The following is a 19,965-nucleotide window of genomic DNA, read 5'->3' as shown; positions in this document are numbered from 1 at the left end:
GTTTCCAGTCGGAGGAATAACAACGCCGCACAGTAACGAGTGGCACCACGGAATTCCATCCGGGGAACAAAAGCTGCGGAACAAAGGTTCCGACCACATTCTTCTTTTAGTTTTATTGGCAGTTGACAAACCAGCTTATACATGAATTACCGCCATCTGCTGGAATGGAGTCGGAATCAAGAGTATAATTGTTACTTTCAAGCAGTAGTTCACGTTCATTTGTTCCATTTTGTATTAGGATGATGTAATGTATTCTGACCCCTGACCTCTTAATCAAGGATCTATCTATCTATCTATCTATCTATCTATCTATCTATCTATCTATCTATCTATCTATCTATCTATCTATCTATCTATCTATCTATCTATCTATCTATCTATCTATCTATCTATCTATCTATCTATCTATCTATCTATCTATCTATCTATCTATCTATCTATCTATCTATCTATCTATCTATCTATCTATATCTTTCTATCTATCTATCTATCTATCTATCTATCTATCTATCTATCTATCTATCTATCTATCTATCTATCTATCTATCTATCTATCTATCTATCTATCTATCTATCTATCTATCTATCTATCTATCTATCTATCTATCTATCTATCTATCTATCTATCTATCTATCTATCTATCTATCTATCTTTCTTTGTATCTATCTGTCTATCTGTCTATCTTTCTATCTATCCATCCATCCATCCATCCATCCATTTATCTATCTATCTATCATCTATCTATCTATCTATCTATCTATCTATCTATCTATCTATCTATCTATCTATCTATCTATCTATCTATCTATCTATCTATCTATCTATCTATCTATCTATCTATCTATCTATCTATCTATCTATCTATCTATCCATCCATCCATCCATCCATCCATCCATCCATCCATCCATCCATCCATCCATCCATCCATCCATCCATCCATCCATCCATCCATCCATCCATCTATCTATCTATCTATCTATCTATCTATCTATCTATCTATCTATCTATCTATCTATCTATCTATCTATCTATCTATCTATCTATCTATCTATCTATCTATCTATCTAGGTGTAATTGGGTGTGTGTGCTAGGTTTAGTCACTAGATGGCAGTTTTGTAATAGAGGGAAATACAGATGGCATTTAATAATACTTACAAAAGGCAGCCTGGAAGAATAGGTTTTACTTCCGACATGGGAAGACGAACAGAAGATGAAGAATAAAACACTTAAAAAGCTGTCCCATCAAAATAAAAAGGATACATTTATTTGTTTAATATCACAGTGCAGCTGTTTACAAAAACATTTTTTTACATATACATTTTTTTTAATATCACCAAAAGGAAGAAACATCTGTCATAGAAGGATGGTTGAACTCAGGTTTGTGGTTATGCTTATGGTGATAATCAATAATTTGTAGTATTCATGTGCAACAACTGATTTATTTCAATGCAGGATATTGTATCTGTTACATTTCATACATGGAATATATTTTAGTATCGTAGTATAGACACATTATGACGAATACACGGGTAACATCCCATAACAAACCACAGTTGCATTCTCTGTCAGTCAGCAAACTACTTTACTCCCACCATGATCGGCAGTATAAATGTTTTTAAGTCAATGTTAACTTGTATATATTCATATGTGTATATTGTTGTATAAAAGGCAAAAGCTACTTTTTCCGCCATGCCCTTAATTTGGTTAAATGTTTGGTCGTGTACAACGTGATTGAATCCAAATATCTTCCCCATGAGTTTACAAAATGATCGTCTGTGCCAGTTGTGGTTGGTTTCAATTCTTACTTCCAATCAGGCATCTACTGTGTTTTCAAAGGAGACTCTTAGTTGGAAAAGTCCTTAGAAATGGCCTCGCCAAAGGTGGGTGCAGACATGAGGATTCCGATGGTGCAGAGGATCGTGATGATTGAGAAAGCCATGAGACAAAGCCGGTCAATCACAGCCGCGGCAAATTTCCACTCGCTGCTCACCGACTCATTCTGGTCTTGGTCGTGGTAGCGCTTGGCGATATAATGCACCTCTTCCAGGATCTTGGCCAGCTCTGGTTCCACGCTGCCCACCGAGGAGCCCTGACCTTTGGGGAGGAGCATCGCTTCCTCACCTGCGTGTCCATGTAGGCGTCCGCACAGGCCAACGGCGTCCGGCGAGGTGGCTCCGGCGTAGGGTTTGCCGTTGGTGGACTGGGAGGCCGGGGTGCTGGCATTGAGCTCCATGCTGCTCAGGCTGCTCCGCTGGGCCTTGTTGTGACAGGCTGAGGGGACTCGATCCTCACCAGGACGCTTCATGCGCAGGAACCAGGCGCACCAGTTTAGCAGGATCACACGGGTCTATGGTCAAACAACAGAATTCAATTATTTAAATTGAAGACTGGGGATGCAGCCTGCCTTCATAAAGTCGAATTTGTTAGGTAAGAATCAGCTCAACATTTTCAGAGAGGTGCTCTACTTGTTGGGTAGGGTACAAAACTTAAAAATCAGTTTTGTTGGTGGTGATGTTGCACATTTAAACACAGGAAGCTGTTCCTGTGTTTTATTGTGGGCAAGGTAGTGGGTGCCTGGATGGTGGATGATTTATTGTCATTGAAGGTTTCATGTGTAAGGTTTAGGGAAATCTAGTGGTGAAGTTGCACATTGCAGCTGCATACCCCTCACCTCCCCTTCCCCTTCCAAACATGAAGGAGAACCTGTGGAAACCTTCAGTTGGAATAAAAACTCAAAAGTGTTATTTCACTCTGGGCTACTGTTAAAAAAAACATGGCTGCCACCGTAGAAAGGACCTGCAGTAAACGAAGCTCTCTGATTGGTCATCGGGTTTTAATTATTTCTTGTTTCACAAATTGAACAGTTTACATTATAAAGTTCAAGTAGTAAAAGTAAAACCATGTCGTCATGAATTGTCGTATTCTTTGACTATATTGAAATTATATTTCACTGTGAAAACACACAAGCCAGACTCTTCCTGGTACATTGTAATGTAATGAACGATGAAAAATCAATTGTTTTAAAGCAGTGATTCTCAAACTCTGTGGCCACCAGTGGGGCGCGGAGGCATTACAGGTGGGGCGCGAGACTGGGAGGGGCAAATGTGAGCGGAACTAATATTATAGCCGAACTAATGTTTTGACGTCCGCATCTCTTTAACGGCGGAGCAGTAATCAAATCGCTCTTTCGCCGTAGCCAGGGGTCTGCAGCCCTCGGCTTCAGCCCCTCTGCAGTGGCTTCCTGTACAGTGTTGTGCATGTCCCGCATATTTTTCGCGAATGGACAGAGCAAACACTGATGAAGCCTGTCTTGCTCTTGGGTTCACAATCAATGGGGTAGGACATGAGGAGAGACCTGTGTGTATTTTGTCTGAAAACTCTATGAGACCCAACAAATTAAGAAGACACATAGAAACATTAAACCCCAGTCACATGCATGTGTTTTTGTCGAGCTTTATCATCTTAGTAACAAAGTGATTATAATTTAATTTATTTTTTCTTTATTATTGAAAAACTACAGACTGATGGAGGAATGTAGTGATAAATGTCACCAAAAGTGCATCAATAAAGTTGAATTTAAGCAATGTTATGGGACTATTTTTTGAAAAAGAGACAAATGTCGAAAAGTCACAGAAATTCCTGAAAGTAATGTGGATTAAATGTTCATGTGTATGTTATGTAAATATACATGTTAAACTTGGCCCATTTTGGCATCATTTTGCTGGGGCAGGGGAGTGGGTGCGCCATGACAAATATTCAAGCTCCAAAATGGGGCATGAGAGAAAAAGTTTGAGAACCACTGTTTCAAAGGAAAATGTGTTTACTTTGAGGATTATTAATATACACCGGCTGTGGGAGATAGAGTCGCCCCTTGTGACCGCAGCCCCTATTCCTTCTTATGTAGCTACTTTGTTTTATATCGCTGCAGAGCAAAAACGCCAGTAAGATCAATGACATTTCATTTAATTGTGAAAGAACAGAGGAAAAGGTGGAGATATAACAATGTGAAAATTGTCATAATCAAAAGCAAATGTTCAGAATTAATCATAATACTCATAATGCACTCCACAGTTCTGTGTTGTGTGTGAGAAGCACATGACTTGAGTGCTGTTAATGAAATCAATCATGACACGAAGACTCACCCATTTCGGCATCTTGCTTCCATTGGGGTCATGGTGGTGAAACTGTAAAACCAGAACCGTAGCGATGACCGAGACGCCGACGATGATCATGGTCGTGGCAAAGTACTGAGCTGGGTGCAGAGGAAACAGAGGGGAAGCCAGGCAACATTTTCATCATGCAGAAAAAGTCATGTTGAGAAAACAAGCAGATAAAAAGGGAAAAGCCGAGCTCACAGCCCGAGAGAGGGAATCTGTCTTCTGGCCTCAAACGAGCGACTCCCTTTGTAGTCCAGGCAAAGTAACGTTTTACGAACGACTAATTGTAAAAGAATTTTTTTCAGCATAGATCATTTCTATGAGGTGTCCAGAACAACATACTAAAAGTCCTAAGAAATCCTAGTTGAGGAAATATGTTTAATTCTCGTCAATGTGTGCCAATAAGGCCCGGCAACAATACACCCCAAAAAGACAATTTTTTTCCTTTACTCCTATCAAAATAAAACTTTACACAATGAAAGTAACCATGAAGCGTAACATTTTTTGTATTACAAGTTTCTTTGAAAATGAATTTGAATATGCAAATGAGCTATACACTAATCGAATATGCCCCAAATACACCCAAATAGGCTTAATTTTTTCCTTTACTCCTACCACAATAAAACTTTACATAGTAAAAGTATTTATGAAAAGTAACTTGTTTTGTATTACAAGTTTCTTTTGAAATGAATTTGACAAGCACATGAGCTCCACACTTACTGAATATGTCCTAATTTGCATAGGCAGAAACACCATTCATATGTATGACAAATACATACATAAATTCATTTTCAAAGAAACTTGTAATACAAAAAATGTTACGTTTCATAGCTACTTTCATTGTGTAAAGTTTTATTTTGATAGGAGTAAAGGAAAAAAATAGTCTTTTTGGGGTGTATTGTTGCCGGGCCTTATTGGCACACATTGATGAGAATTAAACATATTTCCTCAACTAGGATTTCTTAGGACTTTTAGTATGTTGTTCTGGACACCTCATAGAAATAATCTATGCTGAAAAAAATTATTTTACAATTACTTCTATTTTTGGCTCCAAAATGGGTTACTTTGCCTGGACTATTGTGTTGGTCAGAGAAATGCAACTGTCTGAAATATGGTGACTCCAATCACTAACTGAAAAGCAGTGTAGAGCTGCTTAAACCTCGTTGCACTGTGATATGAGAACTCCTGATGAAAAAAGGACTCTTCAATTTCTCAGCCGTGTCCCCTCCATTGAAAGCAGACGACAACCTGAGCCTGGCTTACCTATTAAAGGCACTGAGTCGGATGTGGGAGGCATAATCTCTGCAACCAGCAGCATGAAGACAGTCAGGGAGAGCAGCACTGTGATGCCTGGGGAGGGAAAGCACATCTCAGTTAGTGCTTCAGCTCAACTTCTCAAAGTAAAAAAGCTTTGTTATTCTACTCGGTGTAAAACCTTTCAGCAACAAAACAAACTTTGGGTTTTTACAAGTTGCCAAACAGGGAGTGATTCGGTGCATGTTGCTGCCATGACGGACAGCAGCACTCACTACTTCTGTTAGTGTCTGAGTCCGATATGGTGAAATAAAAATAATCAAATTGTCAAAATGATCTGCCGGGAGAGGCGTTATCGCTGGTGGGCTGGTTATGACATCTGGCAGGACAGATGTTGCAGCTGGACCAGGTTTGACCCAAGGGCCCCAGGTTGTTGGACACTGCTGTAGTTTATCCGAAGATGTAGAAGAATGATTTAATGGGTCAACAGTGTCTAAGAGGATGTGAAGCAACATCCGTCCTAAGACCCGTCAGGATCTGAGCTGAATAACTATGCTTCAACTGAGCACTATTCCACCTACCAGAGCAAAGGCACCATGAAAGTAATATAAACCATATTGATATTATATATCATTTTATACAATAATATTGTCTTTTGCACACTCTGTCTACATATTCTTAGACTCATAGTATATTATATTACCTATTGTATAGTCAAATACTTATATTCATATTCATACCTCTACTATATATCATATCATACTCTCTGTACATTCTTGTTTACATAAGTCTATATACACATATTTATACATGTGTACATGTTATAATTACTATTATTATATCACCATTACTATTATTATTATATATACTGTTGCTGCCTTTATTACTATATACTGCTTTTAAATTGGTATAATTACTATCATATATAAATATATATTATGTTATATTATATACTATATATACTGTACTATTCTTATATACTGTCTAACAATACCATTACCATCATATCATCAGTACTTTTACCATCATCTTGCCACTGCACCTTATCTACCTATTTTATTGAATTTTATCTTGTGCTTCTGTTTTTTTATTCTTTCTACCTTTTATTCTATTGTATTGTATTTTATTGTATTCAAATATACCGGCTGCTATGACAACTTAATTTCCCTTCGGGGATGAATAAAGTACTCTATCTATCTATCTATCTATCTATCTATCTATCTATCTATCTATCTATCTATCTATCTATCTATCTATCTATCTATCTATCTATCTATCTATCTATCTATCTATCTATCTATCTATCTATCTATCTATCTATCTATCTATCTATCTATCTATCTATCTATCTATCTATCTATCTATCTATCTATCTATCTATCTATCTATCTATCTATCTATCTATCTATCTATCTATCTATCTATCTATCTATCTATCTATCTATCTATCTATCTATCTATCTATCTATCTATCTATCTATCTATCTGTCTGTCTGTCTGTCTGTCTGTCTGTCTGTCTGTCTGTCTGTCTGTCTGTCTGTCTGTCTGTCTGTCTGTCTGTCTGTCTGTCTGTCTGTCTGTCTGTCTGTCTGTCTGTCTGTCTGTCTGTCTGTCTGTCTGTCTGTCTGTCTGTCTGTCTGTCTGTCTGTCTGTCTGTCTGTCTGTCTGTCTGTCTGTCTGTCTGTCTGTCTGTCTGTCTGTCTGTCTGTCTGTCTGTCTGTCTGTCTGTCTGTCTGTCTGTCTGTCTGTCTGTCTGTCTGTCTGTCTGTCTGTCTGTCTGTCTGTCTGTCTGTCTGTCTGTCTGTCTGTCTGTCTGTCTGTCTGTCTATCTATCTATCTATCTATCTATCTATCTATCTATCTATCTATCTATCTATCTATCTATCTATCTATCTATCTATCTATCTATCTATCTATCTATCTATCTATCTATCAGGTCAGTGAGGTGCACAGAGGCCGTCTGACAAACTCATTTTACAGTTGAAATCATCTTATAGAGCCAGAAAATAAAATGTACAGAGGGATGTTTCTGATGAATCTGCAGCCATGGTGCATGGAGAAGAGCGAAGAGCGAGAATCTAGTTAATTTGTCTTGTGAAATAATTCAAGTTTCAGTAAAAATCTGTCGAGAGATTAAAACACTGTCACCTACGTTTGAAAGTTTATCGATGAATCGAAGCAAAAGAGTTATTTGATTGCACTGTAAAGACGGACTGGCAGAATAGTTCTGTACTGGTAAGAACGAAATACAATGGGATTGTGTGTGTGTGCGTGCGTGCGTGTGTGTGTCTGTGTTTGTGTGTATATTCCTCTGACCCAGTGAGATCTTCTCTCCAGAGTCAGCCGGCAGGAGGAAGACGAGCAGAGCCATAGTGGAGATCAGGACACAGGGGATGAGCAGATTGAGGCCGTAGTAGAGGGTCCGTCTCCGCATCACCAGGGTGAAGGTGACGTCGGGGTACGGCTCCGCACAGCACTCGTAAAAAACTTCATTCTTCTTTCCTGTAACCTCTGTGAGGTCAAAACAAACAAAACACAATCTACTAAAGCGGAACTGCAGTGGAAACTATTCTCTGCACTTTACAGGCCACCGGTCCCTCTTACCCACGAGATCCCACTCTCCGTTGGGGGTGTAGGCGGTGATATCTGGCTCTATCATCTTCAAATCCAGCAACGAGCCCGAGTGCGTCCAGGAGCCGAACTTCAGTTCACATCTCTGCACGTCGAAAGGGAACCAGCGCACGTCGATCTTGCAGGTGCTCTTGAAGATCCCTGTTGTGGGTTCGAAACGTGACAAGGTCAGGCTTTGACGTAATGGGATTCTCGAGAGTGTCTACAAACACACAGTGGTAAACCAGTGGGAGATTGAAAGAAGAAATGACGGTTGCTTGAGAGGAGGTTTTACTCAGGGACGATTCGAGAGTTCAAGTGTCATCCATCCTAACGAGAAAAAAATCCAATGTGACAATTGGATGAAAGTGGCCAGTAATCCTTCAGCAGAGACCAACACCAAACTAATTTGCCTCCGTATGTCAGAAAGATACGAGACCTTGGGAGTAAACAAGGTTTCTGCTCCGTCTCAGTGATTATAAACCTCAGCAGGGATGAATGGAGAGCGGACAAACAGAATGACTCCAGTTTACTGCAATGAACCTCAATGAAAAAGACAGATGTAAGGGGGGGGAGCTCATATCTGAATAGTGGTTTCATTCATTTAATGCAGTACCAGTGGCGAATTGCTGTTTTGAGCCAATATGGCATTCAATAAAGAACTCGTTTGGAACAAAGTTGCCAGGCAATTTGCCGGAGGCAGAGGCGATCGATGCAGAAGAAATTCAGTGATGGAGCCTATTTACGCTGGTATTGATTCTGAAGCTGAGGTGTAGCAGGCTGACGCTTCTGTGTGGTCAGGGGAAAACCGGAGGAGAGGAGCCTGCCAGGCGGAGCAGTAATCACCAGCTCTCACAGGAAAGCCCTCAGTGTCAATGCATTGATGTGCGTGTACATAGAGAACTGATGGTTTCGGGGAGAAAATGTCATCGATTTTTTCACAACCGCAGAGATCTGGCACACGCAGTGGTGCGAAGTAACGATGTAGAAATACTTTGTTAGTGTACTTAAGTCGATTTTTCACATATCTGTACTTTACTTGAGTATTTATTCAACTTCTTACATTCTCAAACTGGCTTGTTACTTGAGCAGCGGAGGTTGGCGCAGCACGCCTCTACGCACGGCGCACCTCTCTCTCATCTAGGGTTCAAAATTTGTAAAATAATACATTATATACATTATATTCATATTGTTGTTATAATTTTTCCGTCAGTTGAGATAAATCTTGAGGAGAAACATTTTGGGTTGTTTTTTGTCTGTATAGGCCTACTCTAAAAAGCACTTTGCATTTTTAATTTTGGTACTTGTACTTTTACTTTTGATACTCAAGTACATTTCAACACCAGATGCTTTTGATACTTAAGTTTTAATATGAGCTACTTTAAGACTTTTACTCAAGTCATTTTCTAACGGGTGACTTCTACTTTTACCGAAGTCACTTTCAGGCAAGATATCTGTACTTTTACTCAAGTATGGCTTTCAAGTACTTTATACACCACTGGGCACACGTGTGTCAGTGGGGGCTTGATCGGGGAAAAGTGCTTCACTGCTCAAAGCCTCTGTGACAGTGATGGATCCGTGGGTCTGGAACATTTGACACTAAATGACAGTTAAACTGGAGCGAGACCATTTGAAAACACTGAGAGGTCACAACAGCAGTTCGACATTTAACTGATATACACTGAGTTTGAATAGTTATTGTACTGTTCAAGCGCTCATTTTCTCATTAAGTTTGTTTTTAATCAGTTATTTAAATTATACAAACGTGGTGAAACATCATGACTGACAGCTGAGACTGACTCAAGCGTGTGTTTGGGCAGAACCTTGCTACCACAGCTCCACCCCCCCGATCGGAATATTTGGGTTTCAGGAAGCAGAGACATATTGTAAACTCTATCTATCTAAGGTGACTATTTAAAATCCAGTTTGGTTCATAAATGTCAAAGTTGGGACGTGGGATGGACAAGTTTCTCTGTGTGTGGTCAGGTTAGTTTGATATAATTCAAGATATACTCGTATTCGTTTTTTCTTTCTTTTAAAACAAAATAAGGGGAAGTTGTTATTGGGATTTTTTCTGTAAAACTATTCTCTTCTCGGTTATGTTTCACACGTTCCCCAGCTGGAGGCCCCCTCAAAGAACACATAACACCACTGACGTGTCATTTCCTGTGACAGACGATGTCAGGCCTCAGAAAGGTCACTGACAGGTTCAATTCTCTTTCTCTGGAGAGGCTTAATACTTTCCAGATGTTCACAGGTCTCCAGTGACTTGTGAGTTAAGTCTCTCACGTTGCTCTCACATTCTAAAAGCTTTTTAGACTCTGCACATGTCTTTGTGTCGGTTCCTTCTCGAAGGCATCGACTGAGAATCATTGTCTTTGATATTCAGTCGCACAAACAACAAATATGACACAGCATGGGACAGAATAGCTCAGTTGGGGGGTGCAGAGTCAATATTTGGTTTGTCCTTTCTGGGCTGCTGTACAACAGGGCACTGCAACATGGTGGACACTGTGGAAGAGAATCAACTCTCAGGTTCATTCCAAGCCAAATAAAACTCAACATAGTTGATCAATTCCTGCCAACAGATCCTCAAATCCTATACTAGAAAGTTTAACAGGCAATGTTTGAATTTTTTTTATTTCTTTTAACAAAAAAACAGATTTCTGTCTGTTTTTTCCAATGTCAGGTCAATGACATGTGTTACAGCAACAACAGTTCATCTTATATCTTGTGTAACAACATCTGTGAACTTTGGACTCGCACTGAGTCTCCTGACATTTCAGATTCGTTCCCCATCACCTGTTTTACCCATTAGCACTTTACACTGGAGGCCCGAAAGTCTCAGACCACTCTGGGAAGTGCTCTGACTTTGTGTCTCTATTGTGCTTTCTGTGCTGATGTTAAAAACATATGCACATTCCACTGGCTGTAAGGAATCCATGAGGACAACTTATGGTAATCAGATGCAAAAAACAGCAGGCGATCCCATATTAAATATAAAACAAGTCAAAATAAAAATGTATAATTCTTCCTTCTGGTTTCAGCTTTTTTTCTTTCACAGTACACAGGATATTTAATTTACATAAAATAAAAAATGATCCAATTTAATTCCAGCCACAGTCACCATCTAACTTTTACTGTATGTACCACACTTCATCACTCACGACCCTCTGTGGGGTCATGATACATAGAAGGAGAGTCAAAAGATGTTTTCTATCGAATACTTTTTATTTAATATTTTAGCCATAATTGTTAAAATCCACAACAATAGTTTTTGTGTCAAGTATTCAGTTTTCCTATATTTTTTAAAACGTTCTGAAGCTGGAAAGTGAGAAAGAACAAACGGTCTCCGTGCTCTTTCTTCTCCCACAGCCCTAAAGTCATTTTGTGTAAGTTTATTCCTCTAAGACAAAGACAAACCAGCTGTACACTAGTCCCATTTGAAATAACTCTGTGGTTTTCTTCTTCTCCATGTGACTGCAGAGGTGATGATGACAGATTAGTGGCAGCATCAGCTGCACCAGGTCAGTTTACAGCAACACAGGAAACATTGCAACATGAACTCAAGCTCCATTAAAACCAATGTTGGCTGTATTTGTTTGGCACGGTTACTTCGGGGACCGGGGACTGAAAAGTTTGGAAACCCCTGTTTTACCTCTCATCATATATCATCTGCCTATATTTTCTTTTAGGTGCTTGAAATAAAATGAAGGTTTAGTTGTGAAGCTTATTTTAAAATAGCATATTTTTTTCATTTTTTAAATTTAGATTCTGCTTAAAAGATATTTATCAGCTGCTCGGCTTCTGCTGCTGTTTAAAATATCTCCATGTGTTAAAATATCTGAGGGATGAAGCAATGATCCAACATCAACTTTTTCCAATGTGATGATTTGTGATATTGCTGAGTGAGATTGTGACTCTTACCTGGAGGTATGTAGGAGCACCCCCCCGAGGAGTTGACCAGGATGTTGGTGTGGAACGTAGCATCGAACCTCTCGTCTGCACTGTGGGTTCAACAGAGAACTCCATCACTGTCTGCTGGGTTACTGTTAAACCCAAGTTCAGCTTTGGTGGAAAACAACCTTGATAAATTCATGCACAGATGCAGACTTCTTTTTCGAGAAGAGCTATAAATTATGGGGATGCAACAATCTGCCTAGAGGAAAAAAACTAATATTTCTCCAACTATAATTTATTGCAGCGGGTTCAGAGCGGATGGCGGATGCAGTGTTTCCCTGGGGACGGTTACTCGATGGTTACCCTCGTTCTCCCCTCGTTCTCCCCTCGTTCTCCCCTCGTTCTCCCCTGCCACCCACTCCCTCTGAATGAACTCCCCATGCAGAGGTAGAGGCAGGGGGGAGCTGGAGTTGCTTGACAAACTTAACTTGCAGCAGTAACTGATCCAAAGAGTTTTAAACCACGGGGCAGAGATGAATGCAGTACAATGCTTTTCCCCTTCATTAGCTGATGGAGGGCAGAGTCCCTCTAATGTGGTATTGGTTCACATCTTTCATTTGCAGATTGATTAATTGGGATCTCTTTGGCATTGACCAGGAGGGACACATCATAAAATGTTCTTTCTTCTATCTTCCTTACATTATCTTGTAGGGGTGGGAATTGGCAAAAATGTTACGATTCAATAGTATTGCGATTCTGCGATATATTGCGATTCATGTCCCCCATATTATTCAAAGGCATTAGAAAAAGAGGAAAATAAGACTGCTCAACTCACTTCAAATGTCACCTTTAATTCTGTGAACAACATTGTCTTCTACACATTAACTGAAGTGCAAAAACTTTGTCCTTGAACATTCAGGACACAGGACCTTTGTAATTATTTTCTGAATAGGAGACCTCTCACATGAACACTGAGCTCCCAGCACATAACTTACAATTATTTAAATACAATACAGTAACATCAAGCAGACATAATAGAGTAACATATACCTGAGAATAATCATATAAATAAGAGTAACCTAGAGCTTCAATCAAATTGAGAAAAATAAACAAATGTGTTCTGCTAGAGTCCAGTCCAGTTGGCTGCAAGGTCATGACCCAAAATGTTAAATTCATTTGTGAATATTGGCATTTTTGTCCAGAAAAAGGAGTTGGTCAACATGCTCAGATGTTAAAGTGCTCCTCTGGGCTGTTACTATATCTCCTGCAGTGGAGAACATCCTTACAGCAGAAACACTAGGTATCTTTTAAACTCTGAAACTCTCCTCGTCATGCTTTGCCAGCCAGGGGCTGTTACGTGCAATACTTTGTTTTACAGAATCGATATAATCGCGGGCCCAAAATATCGCGATACTGAACAGAATCGATTTTTTCCCCCACCACTATTATTTTGTCTAAAGGATTTATTGCTTGATGAACAGAACAGAACTTGTGAGGGATATGGACACCTGCTCTTTCTGCCTGTCGTTTGTGTTCTGATTGGATCCACAGATTTGACGATCATTAGCTAAATCAATGCAGAATTTCCTCCCAGATAAATAAAGTTTTGTCTTGTCTTCTCTTGTCTGATTTGTGGACAAGTTTCATTCATTCACATAAAATTTAAACCAAAGAGGCGAAAAAGGGGAAATCCACACCACAGAGCATCAACTCCTGGTGGTCAGTAATGAGCTGTGGGAGCAATGCAGCCTCAATATTGGAGCCAAAAAGGATATTTTCTTTTAAATGGGACGTGCTAAAGAAATCTAGAAGAAGTCTGTCTGTAAGCTGCCTGCATATTTCGAGAATGATTTGATATTCCATGTGATACATTCAAATTTAAGCTTCTGTGGACTGAGTCTCGCAGCAAAACTAACAACATCAGATCTGTGGTGTCTGTCTCACAGTCATTGTTCCAATCTTGCTTTTAAGTCTGGAATACAAAAATGCCTCATCCCTCTGAGACTCTGAGCCGCCCCCCCACCCCTCCAATTCATATTGTGCTGAGTCTGACACCATGCATATCCAATTACAGTGCAGCAGCCGGCAGATCTGCTGGCTCCAGCTCCCACTGCCTACCTGTTATAGAGCAGAATGTCTGGCTTCCAAATGAGAGTTTCTGGAAATCTCACATTGGCCACCCCTGGAAACTCCTCTGGATTCCACTGGAGGTAATTATCATTCCAGAGCTGTGGGATACAGACAAATAAAAAGCTTTAACACACCCCTCAAACCTGTTCCCAGATCTGTCTCTCGAGCTGGAACTTAACAACGATGTGTTTTTAGTGGCAGTGACAGTTGCTGTAATTGGTTGAACTTGTCTGCTCTGCACCTGCCTGTTTGGAATGGGTCTGCTCTCGTGTCCTGTGCTGATGCTCTGGAGCTACTTCAGGATTACACTATGTCATTAGTAAGTCCTCCTCAAACACTTCCACAATATACTGACACCATCTATTGTTAGTGTGCTGGACGATGTGTGCAGAGGTTTTTAAAAGGTAAAGATGCAAGGTGAAGTTCAACAGTTTTGTGTTCATCCTACCTGGTTTATCTGTGATGGAGATTTTAGAGTCAATGTTTTTCAAAATATCAAACAGAATTTGTTTCTATCACTAGTAAAGGTTGGATCTGGGCCACAAGTAAACCATGCATTTCAACTGCAGGTTCCAAATAATTTATTTGGGATATTTGTGCCGTTTTTGCTGTTTTACAATCCACTTTAGGCTCATATCCATTTTGCCCTGGCCATAAGAAGGATATGGGACATCTGGATTGTCCCATATCCTTCATGTGTAGCTAAAGTGTTGAGTCTTGAAGAGCTTAGTCCTCCAGTGTTGGGCCATGCATTTGTTTAATGGTACATTCCTCACAGCACTGCATACAATAGATAATTACTTTTCTGGGTGTGTGGCCTTTTGGTTGCATCAGTTGTTGTTTTGTCTGGGTTTGAAAAAACGCTGCTTGTTGAAAATCCTCAGCACTGAAATTGTAAATGTTGCTGTGAGTGATTAATTAAACGAAGGACTGTTGTTCTCGATGCTACACATCCCATCAAGCCACTAATGGAGCTGAGTGACGTCACCAGGAGAGGAAGCTGTGGTAGAAACACAAGTGTAACCGGCTTTTATCGATACACTGCAGGCTCTAAACATGCAGGCAACCACCCAGCTGTTTCCAACAAAGCTCTATCGTGATGACTGGAACCAAACCTGAGGCCACTTCATTATTCTTTAAATGCCACATTTGCATTTAGTTTATTCCGATGCTATACTGAGGATTTAAACATTGCATCCGAAGTCTCAAACACCATTGAGACTTCGGATGCTGGAGTCTATTTTGCTGCTGGGATTCCACGCTGTGATTTAAAAAAGGGACCGAACGGCCTTGATGCAGCGGCAGGGAACCGGTGTCACACGACAGACAGGCCGCGATAAAACATCTGTGTTCGTCTCACTACGTGGAGGAGAAAGGAGCCGACTGCTCCGATGGAAGATGAAAATGAAAAATGCCGGATACCAGCGGACCTGATAAACAAGTTTTATGACCATTACAAAGGATTTCAACCTTCTATATTAGCTTTGGGCACATTGGTTGCCTTGTATAGATAAGTTTGACATTCATGGGAAATCCTCAATCGCTCCTGTTGTGAATTTGATGAGGAGATGGATTCAATTCAATCAGGAGAGACTTTAATTCAAAAAGGAACAAAATGTATTGCCGTGCACGATAAGAGGTGAAAGCAATGTTACATAAATAAGTTAGGCTGTGAGGAACAGAGGAGAAATACATCTTCTGTTCAGCTGTGCGCCCCCTCTCCCTCACCCTTAACTTGCTCAGGTAGACTTCAGAATCTTGTGAAGTGTGTATAGGAAAAAGATGGATTTATCATTAAAAAAGTAGGAAAATATAGTTTTGCAAATCATCTTTTCTTTGACTTTTCAATAACAAAGTGCAGGAAAAGGTCTTACCAGGTGTAGCCAAATGTTGGTGGTTAAAACCTGGTTCTTCTCATCCTGTTAGAAAGAACATGATGTTTATTAATATTACATGTTTTAATTGAAAAATTCATCAAGGCAGAATCATGCTACTCAGTATTATATATTACACTGTAGCTTCACCTCTCAGGATAATAGTAATGGTAAGAAACGGCTGCTACAGAGTAAAAACTATTTAACACCAAGTATAAAACAGAATAAATGATGATGCTCCGGGAGTTTCTACAACAACCAGCTTCACCTGTGTCTCCAGTTTTATTCATCAGCTGTGATAAAGCTTTTTGCATCAATTACACTTTGAATTTTGTGTAAATTCTACCGAATGTTTGTGTTCATAAAAGATGCAAAACCTGGATCAATTAGAAAAACACTCGACTAAAAAAATGAAAGAGTTGGTTTTAGATGCAAATGTAGAACATGTATGAGGAGCTGTTGTTTACACACCACATCGATGATCTGCATGAGGCTGAGGCCGAGGCTCACAGTGAGTGTCTGACTATCATTGAGGACTGGTCTCTCCAGTCGCTGGTATGAAGGCAGCAGTTCATTGATCAGTCTCCGCTGGTTTGGGCCCTGATGAGAAACTACAGACGACGGAGAAAGTGAATATATTTTCATCATCACTTCAGGAAAAAATTAGACAGACTGACACTGTAGATCACATCAAATGAGGAGTCAGTAGTTAATTTCACTGCCAAGCTTCCACTCGCACAGCCGTCCTGAAAAACAAACATTAGTCAAATATGAATTAAACCTAAATGGGTCAGAATGGTGGTGCAGGGGTTAAAACTGTCGCCTCACAGCAAGAAGGTTCCCGGTTCCAGAGACATGCAGATTCAGGTTTGGTTCATTGGAGACTCTAAACTGAATGTGAATGTTTTTTTGTCTCTGTAGATTGTCCACTGTGATTCACTAGGAACCAACCTGTAGAGTTTCTAAGAAAATGAAAGGCAAAGTTGGCTAATTTTTCATTATGCCTCTCAGAACTTGCTTATATTAAATATATGTTTTTTAAAGAATCTACAAGAATTAAAATAATACTGTACATATATATATATAAACTTAAATTATGGCCTATTTTAATAAAGTGAAACACATGCTGCCCAGAAAAAGGCAATCATCCAAGTACAGAAGCTGGACCGGAGTCCTCTACAATCTCTAATCAGACCTGACCCTCATGTTAACACCCTCTTGAGTTGTGGAGCACTTTATGGCAGCATTTCACTTCCCTGATGGCCACGGCCCAATTATCCTGAACCACCTGTGACAGGCACATTATCCCGATGATTGGGCAGGGAGCTGCTTGTCTGTGGGCATCGCCCCGTTCCTCTGTTCTCTGATTCATCCGCTTCTTACATGAAAGACGGACTGAAAGATGAGCGTCTTTGTCCATGTCCCAATCCCATGTGGCCCCGCCTCCTCCCAATCCGACCATAATCAAATTTCAGTCTGAGCAGCAGCCAGATGACAGAGATGTGTGTAAGTGTCCCAGGATGCTTCTGTGATACATCTCAGTTGATTTACTGCCCATCAGACCACACGAGGAACATCTCTAAAGTCGCTGGGAGCCAGAAACAAGGGAAGCAAAGCCTGTCTTCGTCTTAATCCAATTTAACAGCACTAATGATGTCAGAAAGATGGACAATGGCTTTGAGTACATCAGGACTTTTCTCCATCTGCCTCTCTCCGTACTTCACTCTGGCTGAAGCCTAAATTAACAAGTGCCAGTGAGTAAGTGCAGCCTGAGGAGCCTGTGTGGCTACCATTACAATTACTGCCTCAATTAAAAGATTCAGAATTCCCAGCAGACTTGAGTAAAACTGATGAGAACCAGCACGTCTGGAGGGTTTCAAGGGCTGATTTAAAGATTAAGATTTAGAATTTGCAGGGTTTTCATTCATTAAGACTGAACACAGGGGGCAGCAGGGGGAAATAAGTCAGACATAGACATATGTGTTGCAACATAGCGTGAGAGGCACAAGGAGAACAATGTTGCTCTGGTTTTAAACATAGAAATCTTTGTTTCGTTTTTCTTTTCAATCTTTGAATGACGAACTGGGGGATGGGGGGGTGACAGTCTCCAAAGCACACAGCTTCAGTAAAAGCTGCAAGAAGATCGGTGCTGACAGAGAAACCAAACACAGATGTGAACAGTAATGAGAGTCCACATCAACAAGACGTCTGTGAAATCAATGATTTATAATGTTTTGTAATCAGGCTACAAACATAACTATGATTTCAGCTGTTACACTAATAGAGTTTCTCACATTAACTAGTGGGGGAAAAAATCCATTCATGACTTGTCTCCTTAAACTTATCCAATCACATCCACATGAGAATTTGATTTAACTCTGCATGAACACATTATTTTCTGGGTCAAGTCCATATAGTTGCAAGTTATGCTCAATAATTCAGATCAAGAAATATCATGATTATTTCCAAAGATCACTCCAATAACACAATAATCAACTCAGAATCCGTTTTCCTTATTTGCAGATGATGATCTTTTTTATTCTTTTCTAATACAATCCACTCGCCTCCACACATCTTAGAGATCTTCAAACATTTTAGCTGTTTCTAGTTCCAAATTAAACTAGACATAGTCATCTCTGTCACCTTTGAACTCTAGAGATAAAGATAAATGTGCAAATTGCACATTAGGCTGCTTCTTACAAGCACATAACTTTTACATATGACTAGGTTTGGGTGATACTGCCAAAAATGATATCAAGATATAAAATGTCACATCAGTCAATTAACTATCAATTATATATCAATTGTATTCCTTTTTGGGTTTAACAGCAAAACATCATAAAAACACAATGCATATGGAATATATGGATAAATACTTGACTTTTGCTGCAAGGATATAGATGAAATTAAAATTGCGATGATTGTTGATTTTGTTTTATCGCCCTGCACGATAGATAGATAGATAGATAGATAGATAGATAGATAGATAGATAGATAGATAGATAGATAGATAGATAGATAGATAGATAGATAGATAGATAGATAGATAGATAGATAGATAGATAGATAGATAGATAGATAGATAGATAGATAGATAGATAGATAGATAAATAGATAGATAGATAGATAGATAGATAGATAGATAGATAGATAGATAGATAGATAGATAGATAGATAGATAGATAGATAGATAGATAGATAGATAGATAGATAGATAGATAGATAGATAGATAGATAGATAGATAGATAGATAGATAGATAGATAGATAGATAGATAGATAGATAGATAGATAGATAGATAGATAGATAGATAGATAGATAGATAGATAGATAGATAGATAGATAGATAGATAGATAGATAGATAGATAGATAGATAGATAGATAGATAGATAGATAGATAGATAGATAGACAGACAGACAGATAGATAGTAGTAACAACAATGTTCCCAAAAACTCTGTGTTTGGCACAGCAGGCAGTGTGAGGGGAAGGGGTTGCACATCGATCCAGAGGTGATTAAATGCAGGAAAAAAAAGCAAAAGCCACAAGAAAAGAAGGTGCATCATCCCCAGATAAAGATCCTGCAGGTTGTGTGAGTGTGGACATGCCAGTGTGCGTGTGGAGCCTACCTTTCACTGTGCAGGCGGCGACTGCAACCACGAGAGCAAAGTGGAGTAACTCCATGATGAGCCGAGCGAGGAGTGAGAGGAGAGCACACGGATTCCTCAGTTCACCCAGAGAGTGTGTGTGTGTTTGAGTGTGTTTGAGTGTGTGTGTGTGTGTGCATCAAATAACTCCTCCTGTGGCTGCTGTTTGACAGACACTGAGATTGAAACTCTCTCATTGATAATGAACCTGAAAATAAAATCCTCCACAGAAGCAAAATATCATGTATAAATGTAAATTTCATCTCCATGTATTACGGCTACAAATACATGACTTTTATGTCCCTTTCTGTTTTTGCAGCCAAATATTAATGAATGATGTTCTCTTTGGACATTTAATACTGTCAATGTAATTTTCTTTTGGCTCTAAGATG

General features: G+C 39.6%; 1 protein-coding gene across 1 annotated transcript; it reads right to left on the bottom strand.

Annotated features, from left to right (window-relative positions):
- Positions 1-1,845: 1,845 nt before the first annotated feature.
- Positions 1,846-19,610, bottom strand: chrna7a (cholinergic receptor, nicotinic, alpha 7a (neuronal)). The gene is made up of 10 exons (XM_061068507.1): positions 19,556-19,610; positions 16,399-16,538; positions 15,928-15,972; positions 14,042-14,151; positions 11,951-12,030; positions 8,018-8,185; positions 7,730-7,924; positions 5,423-5,509; positions 4,145-4,254; positions 1,846-2,349 (listed from the first exon to the last, which is right to left on the bottom strand). The coding sequence occupies exons 1-10, from the start codon at positions 19,608-19,610 to the stop codon at positions 1,846-1,848; spliced, it is 1,494 nt and encodes a 497-aa protein (XP_060924490.1).
- Positions 19,611-19,965: the final 355 nt, after the last annotated feature.

The sequence above is a fragment of the Limanda limanda genome, chromosome 3 (genome assembly GCF_963576545.1).
Source record: "Limanda limanda chromosome 3, fLimLim1.1, whole genome shotgun sequence".
Classification (NCBI taxonomy): Eukaryota; Metazoa; Chordata; class Actinopteri; order Pleuronectiformes; family Pleuronectidae; genus Limanda; species Limanda limanda.
Note: the sequence above shows the minus strand (reverse complement) of the source record. Positions and strands in the feature narration are given on the sequence as shown.